General features: G+C 40.8%; 1 protein-coding gene across 1 annotated transcript in view; it reads left to right on the top strand.

The window, feature by feature from the left end:
* LOC130829954 (cyclin-Y-like protein 1) overlaps nucleotides 1-18,302 on the top strand; it is a 75,112-nt gene that overhangs the window by 2,065 nt on the left and 54,745 nt on the right. The window contains exon 3 of the mRNA XM_057696646.1: nucleotides 11,068-11,190. Coding sequence (XP_057552629.1) covers nucleotides 11,068-11,190 — 123 coding nt within the window. The remainder of the gene's footprint in view (nucleotides 1-11,067; nucleotides 11,191-18,302) is intronic.

The raw sequence follows: 18,302 nt of genomic DNA, 5'->3' as shown, positions 1-18,302 counted from the left end.
AGAAAGTAAGGTGAGGGTGGTGTGAGATGTGGCTGAAGAATGGGGAGTTTAAGAAGGATTGCCAAGAAAGAAAGAGCAGTATGGAAAAGTGTATCAGGGAGTTCCCTGGTTGCCTAGTGGTTAGGATTCCAGGCTTTCACTTTCACTGCCAGAGCCTGGGTTCAATCCCTGGTCAGGCAACCGAGATCCCACAAGCCTCATGGCACCGCCAAAAAAAAAAAAAAAAAAAAAAAGTCTATCAGATAATAAAATACAAAATAGTCACTGCAGGAAAAAGAAGATCAGTCGTGTTGGAGGGATATCTGTAGGAGATTTCTTGGAAGTATAAGAGAAGGTCAAATAAATGAGATGTATGTTAGAGAAAGTCATAGATCAATAAGGAAATAATAGGAGCAGAGAAAGGGAACTCTAGTTTAAGAATTATAGATATTCTCGCGACAAGAGCAGTGATTAAAATTATAACATGAGAATAATATGCAGCACTGCAAGTAAAGACCGTGAATCTTGCAGTCAAAAGGCCAACTATTTTTTCAGTCAAAATCAGTGAAACTAAACACACAACTAGGTCCACCCTAGCTACAATTTTTATTTCCAATACTGAAAGCAAAACAAGATAAGCTTCCAGGCAGAAAAAATAAAGACATGTACAAAAGAATAAAAATCAGACTTCTGCGAGTCTAAGTGTGAAGCTTGTCTACAGTTTTGAGGAAAAAGGGTCCTGAAAAAAATTATATATCTTCTTCATTGCCTTTCCTATTTGAGGTATGATGTTCAGTAATATGGGAGACATTTACCCGTGTTGAAAAAACAACCAATCGAATAATACTTAGCCAACCAAGAGTTAAAAATGCATCCATGAAGAAGTCATGAGATAAAAGGAATGGCATTTTTTATCCATTTCTCGGTATTTATCCTAAACGTGAACAAAAATGAAAGGAGTCAGTCTCAAAAAACTACACAGTGTATGATCCCATTTACATGACGTTTTGCAAAAGGTGAAATTAAAGGGGCAGAAAACAGCTCCGTGGTTGCCAGGGACTGCTGGTGGAGAGAAGTGGGCTTCAGGGGAGCAATCTGAGGGCATTTACTGGGCGATGGAGCTGTGTCACATGTTGAGTGAGGTCATGCTTACACAACTGTATGGGTTTGTCAAAGCCCATGAAATCGTACACCCCCCCCAAAGTGAATTTTACTGTGTGTAAGTTTTAAAAGGAGGGAAAAAGAAGAGGCAGCGTAAGTACCCACAAAAGGTAATGTCTGCACAACAATGTGAATACACTCATGATCCTGAATAGTGTACTTAAAAATGGTTAGGGTGGTAAATTTTATGTGATGTGTATTTTACCATAATTTAAAACATTCAAAGTCAAAACTACAAGAAACATAATGTCTGTATCATGGGCTGTTATGTAGTCATTAAACAATTTTTTCCAAGGAATTATTAATAAAATGGGAAAATGCTTATTAGATTCAAATGAATACACAGTTGAATTGACTGTATGATTTCACATCTGTAAATGAAGCAGGGCAGAAACACTGAAGATGAAATGCCAGAATGTTAAGGGTAAAGGTCTGATGATGGGACTGTTTTTTTACTGGGGTATAGTTGTTTTACAATGTTGTGTTAGTTTCTGCTGTACAGCGAAGTGGAGTTCCTTGTGCTGTACAGCAGGTTCTCATTACTTTTCTAGTTTATACGTATTAGTGAATATATGTCAGCCTCAATCTCCTGAATCATCCCACCACCCCACTTCCCCCCTTGGTGTCCATACGTTTGTTCCCTACATTTGTGTCTCTGTTTCTGCCTTGAAAACCACTTAATCTGTACCATTTTTCTAGATTCCATGTATATGCGTTAGTATGTGATATTTCTTTTTCTCTTTCTGACTTACTTCACTCTGTATGACAAGCTCTAGGTCCATCCATGTCTCTACGTAGGACCCAATTGTGTTCCTTTTTATGGCTGAGTAATATGCCATTGTATATGTGTACCACATCTTCTTTATCCATTCGTCTGTCGATGGACATATAGGTTGCCAAGAGGCACATGAAAAGATGCTCACCATGACTAATTATTGATGATGGGATTTTTAATGATTGCTTTTCCTCTTTTATACTTCTTGGCACATTATTAGTTTTCACGTACTCTTTTTGCAGTTAATAAAAATAGAATCGTCAGACAGTATGTGCAGTGAGTTGTATATTATTCAAAAGACTTGTTCAATCATTTCATATAGTCTCATATTTAAATCACACCAGCAAAAGATGATCTCTCTGGGTCCACTTTCTAAAGGGTCTGTTCTTCCAGGACTAACTATTCTAAAACAAATGGCATAGTCATGATTGACTTTTAATTCAAGATGACGAGTTACACCTGTGTTTAGCTTTGTTGCTCCAAATCTGCCATTGAAGTGGCAGGGGATGCATAAAGGGTAAACACATAGCTCCATAGGAAAATTGGGAAAGATGCCATTTACAGAGGAGTTAACTTTAAGGAGTTAATGTAAAATGTAGAGCAGCAAGCACAGCACAGAGGAAAGGACCTGCCAGATGGAATTGCAAACATCGGAAAGGAAAGTTTGCCTGGAAGATGAGTGGAGGCAGGGTCCCAGAGCAAGTGGTTGGAGGGAAGGAAGTGTGTGTGGTGGTCATCCCTGGAGGGTTCTCAAGCTTATACCCATCTACCTATATGACTTCACACCCTATGGGATTGGTATCCTAACAAACATTCCCTGAAACCAGTTTCCCAGCTGGTTCTTTAAGAAGATTAACGAAATTGATAAACCATTAGCCAGACTCATCAAGAAAAAAAGGGAGCAGATGCAAATCAACAGAATTAGAAATGAAAAAGGAGAAGTAACAACGGACACCACAGAAATACAAAAGATCATGAGAGACTACTACAAGCAACTATATGCCAATAAATTGGATAACCTGGAAGAAATGGATACATTCTTAGAAAAATGCAATCTTCCAAGACTGAACCAGGAAGAAACAGAAACCATGAACAGACCAATCACAAGTACGGAAATTGAGGCAGTGATTAAAAATCTCCCAACACACAAAAGCCCAGGGCCAGATGGCTTCACAGGCAAATTCTATCAAACATTTCGAGAAGAGTTAACACCTATCCTTCTCAAACTCTTCCAAAATAGAGCAGAAGGAGGAACACCCCCAAACTCATTCTACGAGGCCACCATCACCCTGATACCAAAACCAGGCAAAGATGTCACAAAAAAAGAAAACTACAGACCAATATCACTGATGAACATAGATGCAAAAATCCTCAACAAAATACTAGCTAACAGAATCCAACAGCACATTAAAAAAATCATATACCATGATCAAGTGGGGTTTATCCCTGGGATGCAAGGATTCTTCAATATACGCAAATCAGTCAATGTGATACATCATATCAACAAATTGAAAGATCAAAACCATATGATCATCTCAATAGATGCAGAAAAAGCTTCAGACAAAGTTCAACATCCATTTATGATAAAAGCTCTGCAGAAAATGGGCATAGAAGGAAATTACCTCAACATAATAAAAGCCATATATGAGAAACCAAAAGCCAACATCGTTCTCAATGGGGAAAAACTGAAAGAATTCCCTCTAAGGACAGGAACAAGACAAGGGTGTCCACTCTCACCATTATTATTCAACATAGTTTTGGACGTTTTAGCCACAGCAGTCAGAGAAGAAAAAGAAAGAAAAGGAATCCAAATTGGAAAAGAAGAAGTAAAATTGTCACTCTTTGCCAATGACATGATATTATATATAGAAAACCCTAAAGACTCTACCAGAAAACTGCTAGCACTAATTGATGAGTTTAGTAAAGTAGCAGGATACAAAATTAATGCACAGAAATCTTTTGCATTCCTATACACTAACAACAGAAGAGCAGAAAGAGAAATTAAGGAAACTCTTCCATTTACCATTGCAACAAAAAGAATGAAATACCTAGGAATAAAGCTGCCTAAGGAGGCAAAAGATCTGTATGCAGAAAACTTTGAGACACTGATGAAAGAAATCAAAGACGACACAAACAGATGGAGGGATATACCATGTTCCTGGATTGGAAGAATCAACATAGTGAAAATGACTGTACTACCCAAAGCAATTTACAGATTCATTGCAATCCCAATCAAATTACCAATGTCATTTTTCACTGAACTAGAGCAAGAAACCTTACGATTTGTATGGAAACGCAAAAGACCCTGAATAGCCAAAGCAATCTTGAGAAGGAAAAATGGAGTTGGAGGAATCAGGCTTCCTGACTTCAAACTATACTACAAGGCCATAGTGATCAAGACAGTGTGGTACTGGCACAAAAATAGAAAGAAAGACCAATGGAATAGAATAGAGAACTCAGAAGTAAGCCCAAAGACATATGGGCACCTTCTCTTTGACAAAGGAGGCACGAATGTACAATGGAAAAAAGACAGCCTCTTCAATAAGTGGTGCTGGGAAAATTGGACAGCTACGTGTAAAAGAATGAAATTAGTACACTTCCTAACACCATACACAAAAATAAACTCCAAATGGATTAAAGACCTACATGTAAGGCCAGACAGCATAAAACTCCTAGAGGAAAACATAGGCAGAACACTCTATGACATCCATCAAAGCAAGATCCTTTTTGACCCACCTCCTAGAATCATGGAAATAAAATCACGAATAAACAAATGGGCCCTCATGAAACTTAGAAGCTTTTGCACAGCGAAAGAAACCATGAACAATACTAGAAGGCAACCCTCAGAATGGGAAAAAATAGTTGCCTACGAAACAACGGACAAAGGATTACACTCCAAAATATACAAGCAGCTCATGCAGCTTGATACCAAAAAAGCAAATACCCAATCCAGAAATGGGCGGGAGACCTAAATAGACATTTCTCCAAAGAAGATGTACAGATGGCCAACAAACACATGAAAAGATGCTCAACATCACTAGTCATCAGAGAAATGCAAGTCAAAGCCACAATGAGGTATCACCTCACACCAATCAGAATGGCCATCATCACAAAATCTGGAAACAACAAATGTTGGAGAGGGTGTGGAGAAAAGGGAACTCTCCTGCACTGTTGGTGGGACTGTAAGTTGGTCCAGCCACTATGGAAAACAATTTGGAGGTTCCTTAAAAAACTACAAATAGAACTACCATATGATCCAGTAACCCCACTACTGGGCATATACCCAAAGAAAACCATAATCCCCAAAGAGACATGTACCATAATGTTTATTGCAGCACTGTTTACAATAGCCAGGATATGGAAGCAACCTAAATGCCCATCAACAAATGAATGGATACAGAAGATGTGGCATATATATATACAATGGAATATTACTCAGCAATAAAAAAGGGATGAGATGGAGCTATATGTAATGAGGTGGATAGACCTAGAGTCTGTCATACAGAGTGAAGTAAGTCAGAAAGAGAAAGACAAATATTGTATGCTAACTCACATATACGGAATCTAAAAATGGTACTGATGAACTCAGTGACAAGACAAGAACAAGGACGCAGATGCAGAGAATGGACTGGAGAACTCGAGGTTTGGGGGGGGGGGCGGGTGAAGGGGAAGCTGAGACGAAGCGAGAGAGTAGCACAGACATACTACCAACTGTAAAATAGATAGTCAATGGGAAGTTGTTGTATAACAAAGGGAGTCCAACTCGAGGATGGAAGATGCCTTAGAGGACTGGGACGGGGAGGGTGAGGGGGGGGAGTCAAGGGATGGAGGGAATATGGGAATATGTGTATAAAAACAGATGATTGAACTTGGTGTACCTCCCAAAAAATAATAAATTAAAAAAAAATTCTGAAGTAGGAACTTTCTAGGTGGCGCAGTGGCTAAGAATCCAGCCGCCGTTGCAGGGGACACGGGTTCCATCCCTGCTGCAGGATGATCCCACATGCCGCGGAGCAACTAAGCCCATGTGCCACAACTGTTGAGCCTGTGCTTTAGAGCCCATGAGCCGCAACTGTTGAGCCCATGTGCTGCAGCTAGTGGAGCCCACGTGCCGCAGCTAGTGAAGCCCACGTGCGTAGAGCTGACACACCGCAACAAATAGTAGCCCCTGCTCACCGCAACTAGACAAAGCCCATGTGCAGCAACAAAGACCCAACGCAGCCAATAAGTAAATACATAAATACATAAGTAAATTTTAAAAAAATTATGAAATAAATGTCAGTGCTCAGGGAGGTATTGGATTGCCCAAGATCTTGCAAGGCTCTAAACCCGCTTCAAAACAAGCCCATCCTAGCTTGTAAACCCACACCCTTCCTGGATGACCAGATAAAGGGTGCTTCTCATTCTCATGACATGCAAAGTGCTTAGGGACACAAATGTGTGAGGACAGAGCTTGGCCCAGGAACAGTGCTTCTATAATTTAATGGTAGAATTACTCCCCTTGTAGAAAGTTACATGAACACAAGTTACTCATTGATTGAATCTCAACCATGCAAATGTGTTTCCAAAATCAGTCACTCTCAAGTTATTCCACATGTACTTGTAAATATTAACATAATGGCCTGTGTAACTGGGTTCACGGTTGTCCATCTGCTGAGACTAAAGGTGAGGAAGGTATAGCACAGTGTTCAGACTCTGCTGTCAGATGCCCTGGGTTTTATTTTATTTTTGTTTTATTTTTCCCATATGTTGCGTGAAACTGCCTTCTTGAAATCACCCCAGGAACTCTTTGTCAAATCCAGTAGTCTTTCCAGTTCTTACTGTTTTATTCCTTTCTGTAATTTGCCCAGTTCTAGCTGCTTTTGCTTTCTTTTTCCTCTCTTCCTGGTTATTTTCCTCCTCTTGCCTTCTTTACTCTGGACATTCCCTCCATGTACTTCTCAAACTTTTGCTATTTACTCCTTTTATCCTTAGCTTATTTTTGCTCAAGTCTCCAACATTGCAGGTAACTTTCGTACAGTTACTTATTCAGAACTGCAACAGACTCTTTTATTATGCTCCAAATAGCGACCACAATTTTGAGTTGGGGGTTTGCCATAGCTTCAGCTTTCCTGTTCAAAACCAATGTAATGTTTGTTTCTCCTCTCCAATCAGAGAGACTCAGTTATATGACATTGTTACTCAAAAGGTTTCTCTTCATCTAGATGCCTCTTTCTTTCCATTCCCTGTGCCATCCCTTTCATCTCTTGCTGGAATTAATACAGTAACCACTTTACAGGTCTGCTTGTCTTTAGTCTCTCCTCACTCCACTCCCATAACATATGGCCACTTGATTAAACTTTCAAAAACATTGATTTTATTAAAGTATGCCTCCGTACACAAACATGCCCTCAGGGTAAACTGTGAACTCTTTAAGCATGGCTTTCAAAATCCTTCTTTATCTAACTCTCCCCTCCCTCCTGATAGGCCCCCTCCTCCCACCATCTTTAGCTAATCACTGTTACATGCAAACATTCTGTGGCCATTTTATGCTTATTTTGCTTTCAGTATCTTTGTTTGGTTCTGCAGATGATTTCTTTGATAACTGCTCCATACACTACTGTATCACTGCCTGTCATCGAATAATTTTAAATTATACTTTCTCAAGATTAAGAAATAAATTGTGATGAAGCCATAAAATGGACTTCTATGAAGATAAATGGATTATTTAGTAATAGAGGAAAATGGTCATAGTTCATTGGTTTTTGTCATAAAATGTAAAAAAATAATGTATATACACACACACAATTATTATACTACATAGAGTAATATATATAGCTGTAGTTTAGATACCTAAATATTTGTAGAGCTTTCCTTTTAATATTGGGATGATGAGTGACTAATTTCACTTTTTATGCTTTTCTGTAATTTCAGAGTTTCCAGCAAAAAATGCTGGTATATTCATATAATGATAAAAATGTGCTGGATTAATAAAAACATTAAAAGTGTACATGTTACATTTCTTTAGCTCTATTGAAATATTTCTATCTTATCTTTTTTTTTTTGGCACACGGGCTTAGTTGCTCCACGGCATGTGGGATCTTCCTGGAGCTGGGATCGAACCCGTGACCTCTGCATTGGCAGGCGGATTCTTAACCACTGCACCACCTAGGAAGCCCTGAAATATTTCTATCTTATATAAAATGTATTTTTGAAAGCATTTATAATTTCATCTTTATTACTCATTCTATTTATTTTAAATTCTCTTAATATACATGTTATTAATGAATCCTAGCCTTGTGGTCTCCATCCTGAGCTTTGGTCCTGGTGTTATAGTAAAAATGTGGCTTTGAGGTAGTTATTAGGTGGAATATGAGGGAAGGTCTTCTGCCCTCTGGTATAAACACTCCAGGCTATTATACTGACATTCTTGAGAAAGCACTCCTTACAATTTTTCTGCAGATGGTTTCCAGGTCTCTTAATACTAATCCTTGAATTGATCATCAAATGTCTAGTTACAAAAAGAAGGAATCAAAAGCTAATTTTTTCGTTCAGTGCTTACTTTGATACTCGTAATGAAAAAGCCTGTCGTTACACCTTCGTTAGATCTTTATAAATCTACATTTTGTTTAATATAAAGAGCAACTGGAAAAGTAGGCGTAAAGGGTTTGCACAGTTGAGTCATACAAGCACATTTTCATTATCCACATTGTCCCAGTATACATGATTTAGCTCAAAAGGAGTCAGCAAGGAGGAGAAAGACAAGATGCAGCCTCTGAATCAATGAACTAAAAGACAATTGTTGAATACATATTACTTATTCAGCTTAGGATATTTCCCCGCTACTGATTCTAAGAGGAACACTTTTCGTGCTATTTAGTTTCTTTGAGAACACTGTTGAGTCCCTTTACAGTCCTACGATAACATATAAAAGTGTCAGTCTCATCCCGAGTTATACTATTTTCCAAAGTACATTCTTGATAACTGCAAAATCTGTATTTCTATCCCCTCTTTCTCCTTCATGCTGAGAGCCATATTTTAAAGGACCCGGATGTACCAAAGCCACCTCAGATTTGATAAAATCCATTGATTGTCTTAGGGAGAAATGGGAGAGATCATGTTTGAGGATGAGGTTGAAGCTTTAAGTTTGGGGAAGCAGACAATTCTGACCTCATTTCATGGAGACAGAAAACAGAAAAAGGCATAAAATTTGGGGGGAAGGTAACAAGTTCAGTTTAGTTTTTTTGCCCTGGGTTTTAAAGCAATATACTAGTTGTGTAATGTTGGAAAGTCGTATACCCTCAGTAACACTCAGATACCTCATTTGTAAACTAGAGATAAAAGCTATCAAAAGGTTTGCTGTGAAGATTAAATGAAATAATGTGTATAACATGCTTGGCATAATGTCAGGTACGTGGTAAGCATTCAATAAATATCAACTCTTATGAATAGTTCACTATTAACTTTATAAAAAGCATATAATCAGCATGAAAGGATCGCAGAGGATTCAGCTGCTCATCAGATAATTTATTCCCCTCTCCAGTTCCTGCCACAAGTTCTCCTACCTAGCCCATGGTTGAACTTTTCTTGTTGGATAACTCTGACTTTAAAAACTTTCTCACATTGAGCTAAACGATGCCTAAACCTGTAGCTTTCGCCATTTGAAAATACACAGAGCCCTTTCTTCATCACAGCACTTTGTGAATTTGAAAATATCTCTGATCATAGGCTTTTCCTTCAGCTTCCTTGGAACTTTTCCTACCTCTCCCTGAAACTTTCATTTGATCTTTTTCCTTCCCTTCAGCACCACCATTTTGGAAAGATTGGTCTCTAGATGTGGTTTCAGCTTCCTCCAGTTTTATATTCCCTTCAACACCTTGGATACGAAATCTGATCCGGTAATTTCCCAAACGAAAGCAGCACAGCGGGTCAGGCTGGGAGTCAAAACAAAATGAGAAAGAGAGAGAGATGATTAAAGGGGCTCTTTCGTTGAGCCCTTTGAGTGTTCTAATCATTGTACTAAGAGTTTCGCATGTGTTTTCTCATTTCACTCTTAATAGACCCTGTGTGATGTATGCACGATTGCCTCTATCGTACTCTTGCGGAAGATGAGTCTCCTAGAGTTGGCGTTGTTCCACGTCTTGCAGCTTGGAAGGGGTGGTAGGACAGGGCAGGTTGTGTAAGTGAGCTGTTTGCCTCCAAGGTCTCTGCACTTCCACACCAGGCGTATACATACAAATAAAGTTGAATGTGTATGGGGAGGTAGGGATACACCAGCTCATCAGTTAATATTATTGGGCGCATATCATGTAAAAGACATACTTGTAAAATGAAAAGAAATACAAGACATAGCACTTTCTCTCATATAAGGAAGGTCACAGTCCAGCAAATAGCCAAACACAACTCACAAAAGTAATAATTCAAAAGAGACTGAAGGATATCAGTATAAGCATATCCTATGAATTCACTCTCATTGATTTGTTTCTTATGTTTTAAAAATTGTTTATAAAAGTTTTTTTGAAGATTATATATATACATATTACATATGTACGCATATATAATGACACAAAGGTAGAGATATGTAGGTCTGGGTATAGATAATAATAAACAGACAGAGATACAAAGATACAAATGCAGATAACAGAATACAGAGAAATGTGGATACATCACTGATGTTAAGATACAGGTATAGCCTGAGATTAAAAACAGAAAAAAAGAAATTAAAATAAAACTATGGACCAGAAGGGTATACATCAATTTCAAAATAGTGGTCATTTAGGGGAAGAAATGAGAGCCTAGGACTAGGGTAGGGATAGAAAGAGAGGGAAGGGGTTGGGAAAGAGGAGAGAGGAAATATATCTGTAATGGTCATTAATTTTATGTACATCAAATACCTGAATAAAAATATAAATACAAAACTAAGAGTGGGAGCCTCAAGGGGCAGCCTCAAGTCTTCCTTTTTGAATTATTTAGGCTTTGGATGAAAATCATGTAAGTAACATGGTACTGTCAAGCTTTATATATTGTTGTATATTTTAAAGACTAGATTCTCCTAAAGAGAGCCTCTTCATGCTTTTAGGAAGGATCACACCATGAATATGGTTTCTGACATACAGAAGGACATCCCTGTATCTCTCCCTACCCCTGACTGCCATGCTTCTGTTTGCAGGCAGTGGGCTGCGACCTGCGCCTGGGGAGCAATGCCAAGGAAGACAGCTGTGGTGTCTGTGCTGGTGATGGCGCCACCTGCAGGCTGGGGCGGGGACACTCACAGTCACAGGCTTCTCCTGAAAACAGTAGGTTTTAAACCCGATTCGTCACCCTAAAACAACGTGCTGTAGACTGGCCGATACTAGAATAACATTTTCCTACTGCTAAGCTTTTTAGTTGGAAAGAACGTTTGACCCGTGTTCTAACAGACAAATGTCTTCCCCAAAGTGTAGTATGTCAAAGTTTTACTCCCATTACCTCTTCTAAGACTACCTGCTTTTTGAACATTTGCCAGTACAGAGTGCGACTGTTTTTTTTTTTATTTGCTTATTTTTTAAGGTAAACTATGAGTCTGTCTTCCTTCCTTCCTTCCTTCCTTTCTTTCTTTCTTTCTTTCTTTCTTTCTTTCTTTCTTTCTTTCTTTCTTTCTTTTCCCCCTTTTTGATTGCTAACAAGGTAGAAAATATCGTCATGCATTTATTGTCCGTTGATACTTCTTCATCTTTCAATTAGCTGTTGAAGTCATTTACTCATTTTCCTGTTTGAATGATCTTTTGCTCACTTGTATGATGAATATATTCTATTTGTTTGTCTGCTGTACGTATTTGCAATGTTCTTCCCATTTGGTCATTTGACTTTCAATATTGTTTGCACTTGTGGAATCAGTAGTTTCTAAGTTTTACATATTCAGAATTTTCCATCTTTTAAGTTCAATAATATCTGCTTAAATTTTTTTTTAAAGTTGCAGGGGTCAGTCACCTTTTTCTGTAAAGGGCCAGATAGATAGTAAATATTTTAGGGCTTTTCAGCCCACATGGTTTCTGCCTCAACTGCTCAACACTGTGCTGTTGCAGGGCAAAAGCAGCCACAGACAACCTGTGAACCAGTGGGCAGAGCTGTGTTCCAATACAACTTGATTTACAAAAACTAGCCTGCAGGCTGAATTTGACTCTCAGGTTGTAGTTTGCTGACCCTTGCCTTAAAGGGAAAAAAGTACACATGTGCGCCTTCTGCCAGTGCTTTTTTTTATGTGTTCCTGCTCTGAAATCTTTCATTCCTTTGAATTTACTTGGGTGGAGTTTATGAAATAGGGATTTTACTTATTCTCCCCAAATGGGGAGAACTTTACAGGAGCGGTGGAGGGTGGGGAGGATTTTCCAGGCAGAGGAAACACAAAGTTTATGGCATGACTCTAGAGGGAAGCCTGGACTTCCTTGAGGAACTACTAGGATTGCACATTGGATAGGATGGGAGGTAAGACAGAGTGGCATTCAGAAGGCCAAAGTAAAGGCCTTCATGTTGTGCTTCCCATTTCAGGTGAAGTGGAGTCACTAAAGCAGTTTAAGCAGTGGAGTGACATGGTTAGATTTGTATGTTAATGAAATAATTCTGGCGGCATGTGGAGGTGAGCCTGGAAGCAAGGAGTCCAAATAGGATGCTATTTTTAAATACTCCAGGGTGTTTGAAATAATGAGGCCTTCGTCTGGGGTAGTGTGGTGAGAGAGGTAGAGGAAGGAAGAGATAGGAGAGAGATTTAGGAGAGAGAGTCAGCAGAGTTTGATAATTCTTAGAATGAAGAGTGTAAGAGAGAAAAGGAAGCTAGAATGATGCAGATTATCCAGCTTGAGCAGCTGGGTGGATTTCTTTGTTGTTCATCTGAGTAAGGAGTGCATGGAGAGGAGAGGCATGTCAAAGATAAGGGTTCCCCTCCTTGGGTTTTTCTTCTTTCCAGAAATGTGGCCCCATGCGTATTCAGTGCCTTGGTCCCTTTCTGATACCTTCAAACGGATGTTGAATGATATTTTGTTTGGGGTTGAAGGGCTGATCTGCAAGGTGACAGTCCATTGTTGCTAGTGGCAAAATCCCCGTATGTTGGTGGGTCTTCGGTTACAAATTAGCTGAGTTCATCCAAAGAGAGTATATAGAATATATCAGGAAGCCAGGGGGATTTAGCCAGGGACAAAGTGTAAGGGATTCAAGTGAAAAGATAATGGGTAGAGTAGGTAAACTCAGAATTTAGTGAAAGCAGTATGGACGCTGTAGGAAGAAGTAATACCAAAAAGGGAGGTGATAGTTGGCCATGTTAAATGCTGTTTTGAGGTCAACTTGAATTAAGGTCCCAAAATTTCTCTTTGGCAATGTGAGGCCAAATTTGTGACCTTAGCAAGTGCGGTTTCAGTGAATTTCTGGCTGAAACCAAAGGCTGATTGCAATGGGTTTAGGAGTGAACAGAAGCTGAGAGAATGTATCAAGGGAAGGATTTTCCGAGCACTAAAGGAGGGGAACACACCTACACCATGTCAAGAACTGGATAACTGCGGGCACCGGTGGAGCACATGGTGAGAAATTAACTGTTCCAATACAATTTTTTTTTAACTCTGTTCATCAGGAGGTAGAGTCAGCTGCTTAAGAGAGTGAGGGCTCTCAAACAAATTGACAGATATAGAAAACACACTTGCGGTTACCAAAAGGGAGAGGGAGTGGGGGAGGGACAAATTAGGGGAGTGGGGTTAACAGAAACTACTACATGTGAACTAGATAAGCCACAAGGATATACCGTATAGCACAGGGAGTTATACCCCATATGTTGCAATAACCTGTAATGGGATATAATCTGCAAAAATGCTGAATCATGCTGCTCTACATCTGAAATGAACACAATACTGTAAATTGACTACACTTCAATGAAAAAAAAAAAAGAGTGAGGCCTATCAGGGACTCGAGAGTGTTCCCATCGAGGAAAGGAGGATAAGAAGCTCATCAAAGAAAGTAAGGAGGGGACTTCCCTGGCTGTCCAGGGGTTAGGACTCTGCGCTTTCACTGCTGGGGCCTGGGTTCGATCCCTGGTCGGGGAGCTTGGATCCCACAAGGCACACAGCATGGCCAAAAATAAACCCCCCAAAATCCTAAAGAGGTAGAGGAGTAGCTGCAAGGAGGCCTAGGTGAGACTGGAAACCATGAGTTCATGGAGCTTCCATGGGCTTCCTGAAGGACCTGGCTTTGAGTGGTGGGGTACCGGGGAGGGATACATTCTATGGCAAACCACAGAAAACCCAACTTATAGATACAGGAGTTTCCATGTCTCTTCTAACAAGAAGTCTGGAGTAGGCAGTCAAGCTTGGGGAAACTGTTTTACTAAGTTTTTGAGGCACCAGGCTCCTGTCTCTCCTTCATCAGCTTAGAGTATGGCTTTCATCTGGGGTTGCTAAGTCACTATGAAACATTCACACCACACAGCCGCACATCAGACGGTGAGGAAGACGGTAGCGCAAAAGGCATTCTTTTAATACTGTGCCCTTTAGTCGGGAAGGGATGTCCGCCCTGGAGAATTTTGCCTCGTTCACCGGAACTGTGGCATGTGACACACTGGCTTCTAAGGAGCTGGGAAACCAAGTATATTACATTCCATCCATTCTGTTATGGCTAATATTGATCTAATGCTTCATATTGCTCATTCCCAGCGTTCTCTTGAGGCATATCATTTAATTCCACCAGCCCCTTACACTGTAGTTCTGATACTGTGCAACCCATTTTACAGATGAGGAAACTACGGAACAGAGACGTTAAGGAATATGGCTAAGAAATGGGGGTCTGAGAGCATTTCTTCAAAAACCTCATTAGCATTCCTACATCCTCTTTCCCCTGTAAGTCCTTTTTAATTATAGCAAAGTCTTTATTCAGACACCACCCCAGAGAAAGTTTTTAAAAAGTGGTTCCCTAGCAGAGATGAGCTCTAACTAAAGGTCTCATGAAATTGTGCAGGAAGCCTAGGGTATACTAGTGGTGGCTTAACACAGAGCTATTGTCCTTGGGGAGGTCATCCTTCCCAGAGCTTTGAATATACAAAGTATGCTGGTTAAATGTGCATATACTTTCCTTTTCGGGGAATCATTTTGAGATGAACTGCAAATCAGCGAATGTCTTCTTTTTTCTCACTTTTTGGGTCAAATTATGATTTTAATTGCTTTATATAATTCATTATATGAACTTAAATTGTCTATCTGATTGTGGTCATGTAAAGTTTTTTCCTAAGGATTATCATTTCTATTAAAACTTTGATACACCTACTGATGTCTAGTTAGGAAAAATTAAAGAAAATAAAAGGCGTGGTAAATTAAAAAGAAAAAGAAAAAGAAATTGGGCTCTGGGGCCATAACTGCTTGGGTTGAAATTCTGAGTCTGTTGTTTACTAGCTGTGTAAACAGAGCAAGTTTTTGAACTTTGCTGTGCATCTTGACTTTCTCATTTTGAGCTGGGAACAGCACTTGTACCACCTTTGTAGAGTTGTCAGGATTAAATGTCAGTCACGCCAAGCATTGCAAATAGTGCCTGGCACCTAGAGAGAGCGCAGCAAATGCTAGCAAAAGTTTTATTAGAAATATTGCTCATATGCGTACCAGAGCATATCACACCTCTAACATAACGTTAAATGTAAACAGATTTTGAAATCAACACTTGGTCCACCCAGACATTGTTTTTAAAAGAGCTACTGATGGGTGTGCAGGAAAACCTTGTTCGAAGGTGTCAAAACACAGTGAATTGTAGGAGAAACCAAAGATCGAGGAATCAGATCTAGAGGAAGACAGTGAAGAGCCAAGCAGTGCTGTGAAGGGTTCACTGGGACGGCTTTGGTATGAGAGGACTGATGGGAGGAATCGTCAGCAGCTCAGGCCTTGGGGAGGTGCCTACAGTTAGCGTTGGCTCTAAAAAAGTGTGGAAATCTCATCAGAAAAGATGTCATCTTGTCAGGGTCTGAGAGAGATTAGAAATTGAGAAAATCCTAATTGAACCAGAGTAGAAACGGAGTGAAAGTGGGTCAAGAAACCAGCCTTTTTTGGAGAAGTGTGCAGAGGAGGCCCTGGGATGGGAGGGGGTGAGATGGGGGTACCTGCTTGCACTTCATCGGTCCTCCCTCTTGGTAAGGTACTCCATATCGTCTCTCTTGCGCGCGCGTTAATTTTCAGCTTCGGGATTATACATCCTTTCAAGAATCTATTGCTAATGATGCATTTTCTCTCCAGGAAAACGCATGTGCCCAAATTTGCCATTCTGATTGTTTTGAAGGGGTCTCAGACCCCTGATGCCAGTTCAGGACAATCCAGGTGAAGGGCCCCTCATCTCGAATATTTTTGATGAAATTCTGCAAAGGAAGGGCAACTGGAGCTCACAGACAGATCCTTGAATGCAGTGAGGAGAGCTAGGCGGTGAGACCTGGGAGCATCCCGCCAGCCGCTGGCAAGTCCTCAGGCCCTACATGCCTGTGCTGGGGGTGAGGCTAAAGTTAGCACTGATGCCTGCCTGCGTGAAAACTCAGTGCTGCTCATCCTTGCTTTTCCTTACGGCCCCTTCATGTCTGTTTCTGCTCTGAATCTGGACAGCTGAAGCTGTTTTTGGCTGGGGTTTTCCACGGGCTATATGGAAGCCCTTCCCTATAATCGTGCTTTGTGGGAACAGAATGTGGGAAACGAAGCCTCTTCAATCCTGACGTGTGCCTCACTGGGCCTGCGGAGTCCACCAGGCTCCTCCGTCCTCACCTCTTGGAGCAATCATTCCCATCTTCCCCAGGACTCAGGCTGAAGGAGGCCATGGCCAGGAGATACTATTGGCACAGCCCTGCTCTGGAGAAAGTGCACAAGGTTGTTCCGGGCCCTCGTTTCCATCCTGCAGGAAGGCAGATTCAAGGTGTCAGAGCCTGGAGCCAAAAGCTTCGCAATGAGAAATATCAGAAATGAATCCACATACAGCACGCACATTTCCTGTTCAGAGGAAGAAGGAGAGAGACTGAACTCACAACTGGCATCAGTAGCTTTGGCTGTTGGAACAGGGAACTGGAGGCCACTCAGTTTCTAAAGAGAGAAGACTCTAAAAACAGCAACAGAGAAGCAAAGACCCTGATTTGGAGCATCTCGATTTTGGTACTTAGGGACTCACTTGTATTTCCAGACGTGCCCGTTATTTTGGTCTTGTCCACACAAGGGCTCGTACCTGTGAGACAAATAAATAAATAAGCTCAGCTTGTCTGGTCTGAGCTGTTTGTAGAGTTGACTTTTGAACAACATGGGTTTGAACTGCATGGTTTTAGATTTTCTTCATTAGTGATTACTACATGACTAAACCATCTGTGGTGGGTCGGACCCACCCACTCAGAACCTCAGATATGGAAGAACTGTGTATAAAGGGGGCCAACTGTAAGTTATACTCGAATTTTTTGGGGGCAGGGGGGCGCCGAGCCATGTGGCATGTGGGATCTTAGTTCCCCAACCAGGGATCGGACCTGTGCCCCCTGCATTGAGAGCACAGAGTCTTAACCACTGGACCACCAGGGAAGTCCCTGTATTCGGATTTTTGCCTGGAGGTGGTTGTTGTTCCTAACCCCCTTGTTCAAGGGTCAACTGTACATTTTTCACTGGTGGAAATAAGCCTGTTGATAACAGTGATGCCTGAGGCTGAGCAGGAACCCCAGCATATCACACTTAACTTTGGGCGTTGTGAAGATAACCACACCTTCTCACAAAGCATCCCTGGGTCCTCCTGACAAAGACAGCATCCTGGGCGAGGCGACTGTGGGGCTGCCTCCCAGGCGGGTTCTCACAACACTTTCTCTTTGTACGCGCCTCACTGCTCCTTTCCAAAAATAATCTGTACATTTCACTTATTCCATGACAGAGAAGACTGTATTGGCTACAGCGGGCTTACTGACATGCTAAATAGATAGGGCTCCCTTCCTCCTGCCTTCTTACCTCATTTCTTTCTGCCTCCCTGTTTGTCTTTCTAGGGCAAGATTCTGATTGATAAACTCTTATGCCAGAACTGTGTGTGGCAAAAGAATATTGAAACCAAAGACCCTATTCATTTGATTTATTTCTTTTTTTTTCTTATTTTATTTGATTTATTTCTTTATTTTAAATTTCTTGGCTGTGCTGCATGGCTCGCAGAATCTTAGTTCCCTGACCAGGGACTGAAGCTGCATCCCCTGCAGTGGAAGCACAGAGTGGTAACCACTGGAGCACCAGGGAAGTCCCAGACCCTGTTCATTTTAATGGGATATTTCCCCCATTTAATTCACAAGAAGGAGCATGGCATGGAAGAAGATCCCAAGACGGAAAATCTAGAGCCCTGGGCTTTCGCCCGTGCCTTCCTCTTTCACGTGTTTTTGTGTGTCTTCTTTGTCGTCTGCATGAAGAAAAACGAGGAGAGT

This window comes from Hippopotamus amphibius, chromosome 10 (assembly GCF_030028045.1).
Source record: "Hippopotamus amphibius kiboko isolate mHipAmp2 chromosome 10, mHipAmp2.hap2, whole genome shotgun sequence".
Classification (NCBI taxonomy): Eukaryota; Metazoa; Chordata; class Mammalia; order Artiodactyla; family Hippopotamidae; genus Hippopotamus; species Hippopotamus amphibius.
The sequence above is the reverse complement of the archived record's forward strand: the minus strand, read 5'-3'. Positions and strand labels throughout refer to the sequence as shown.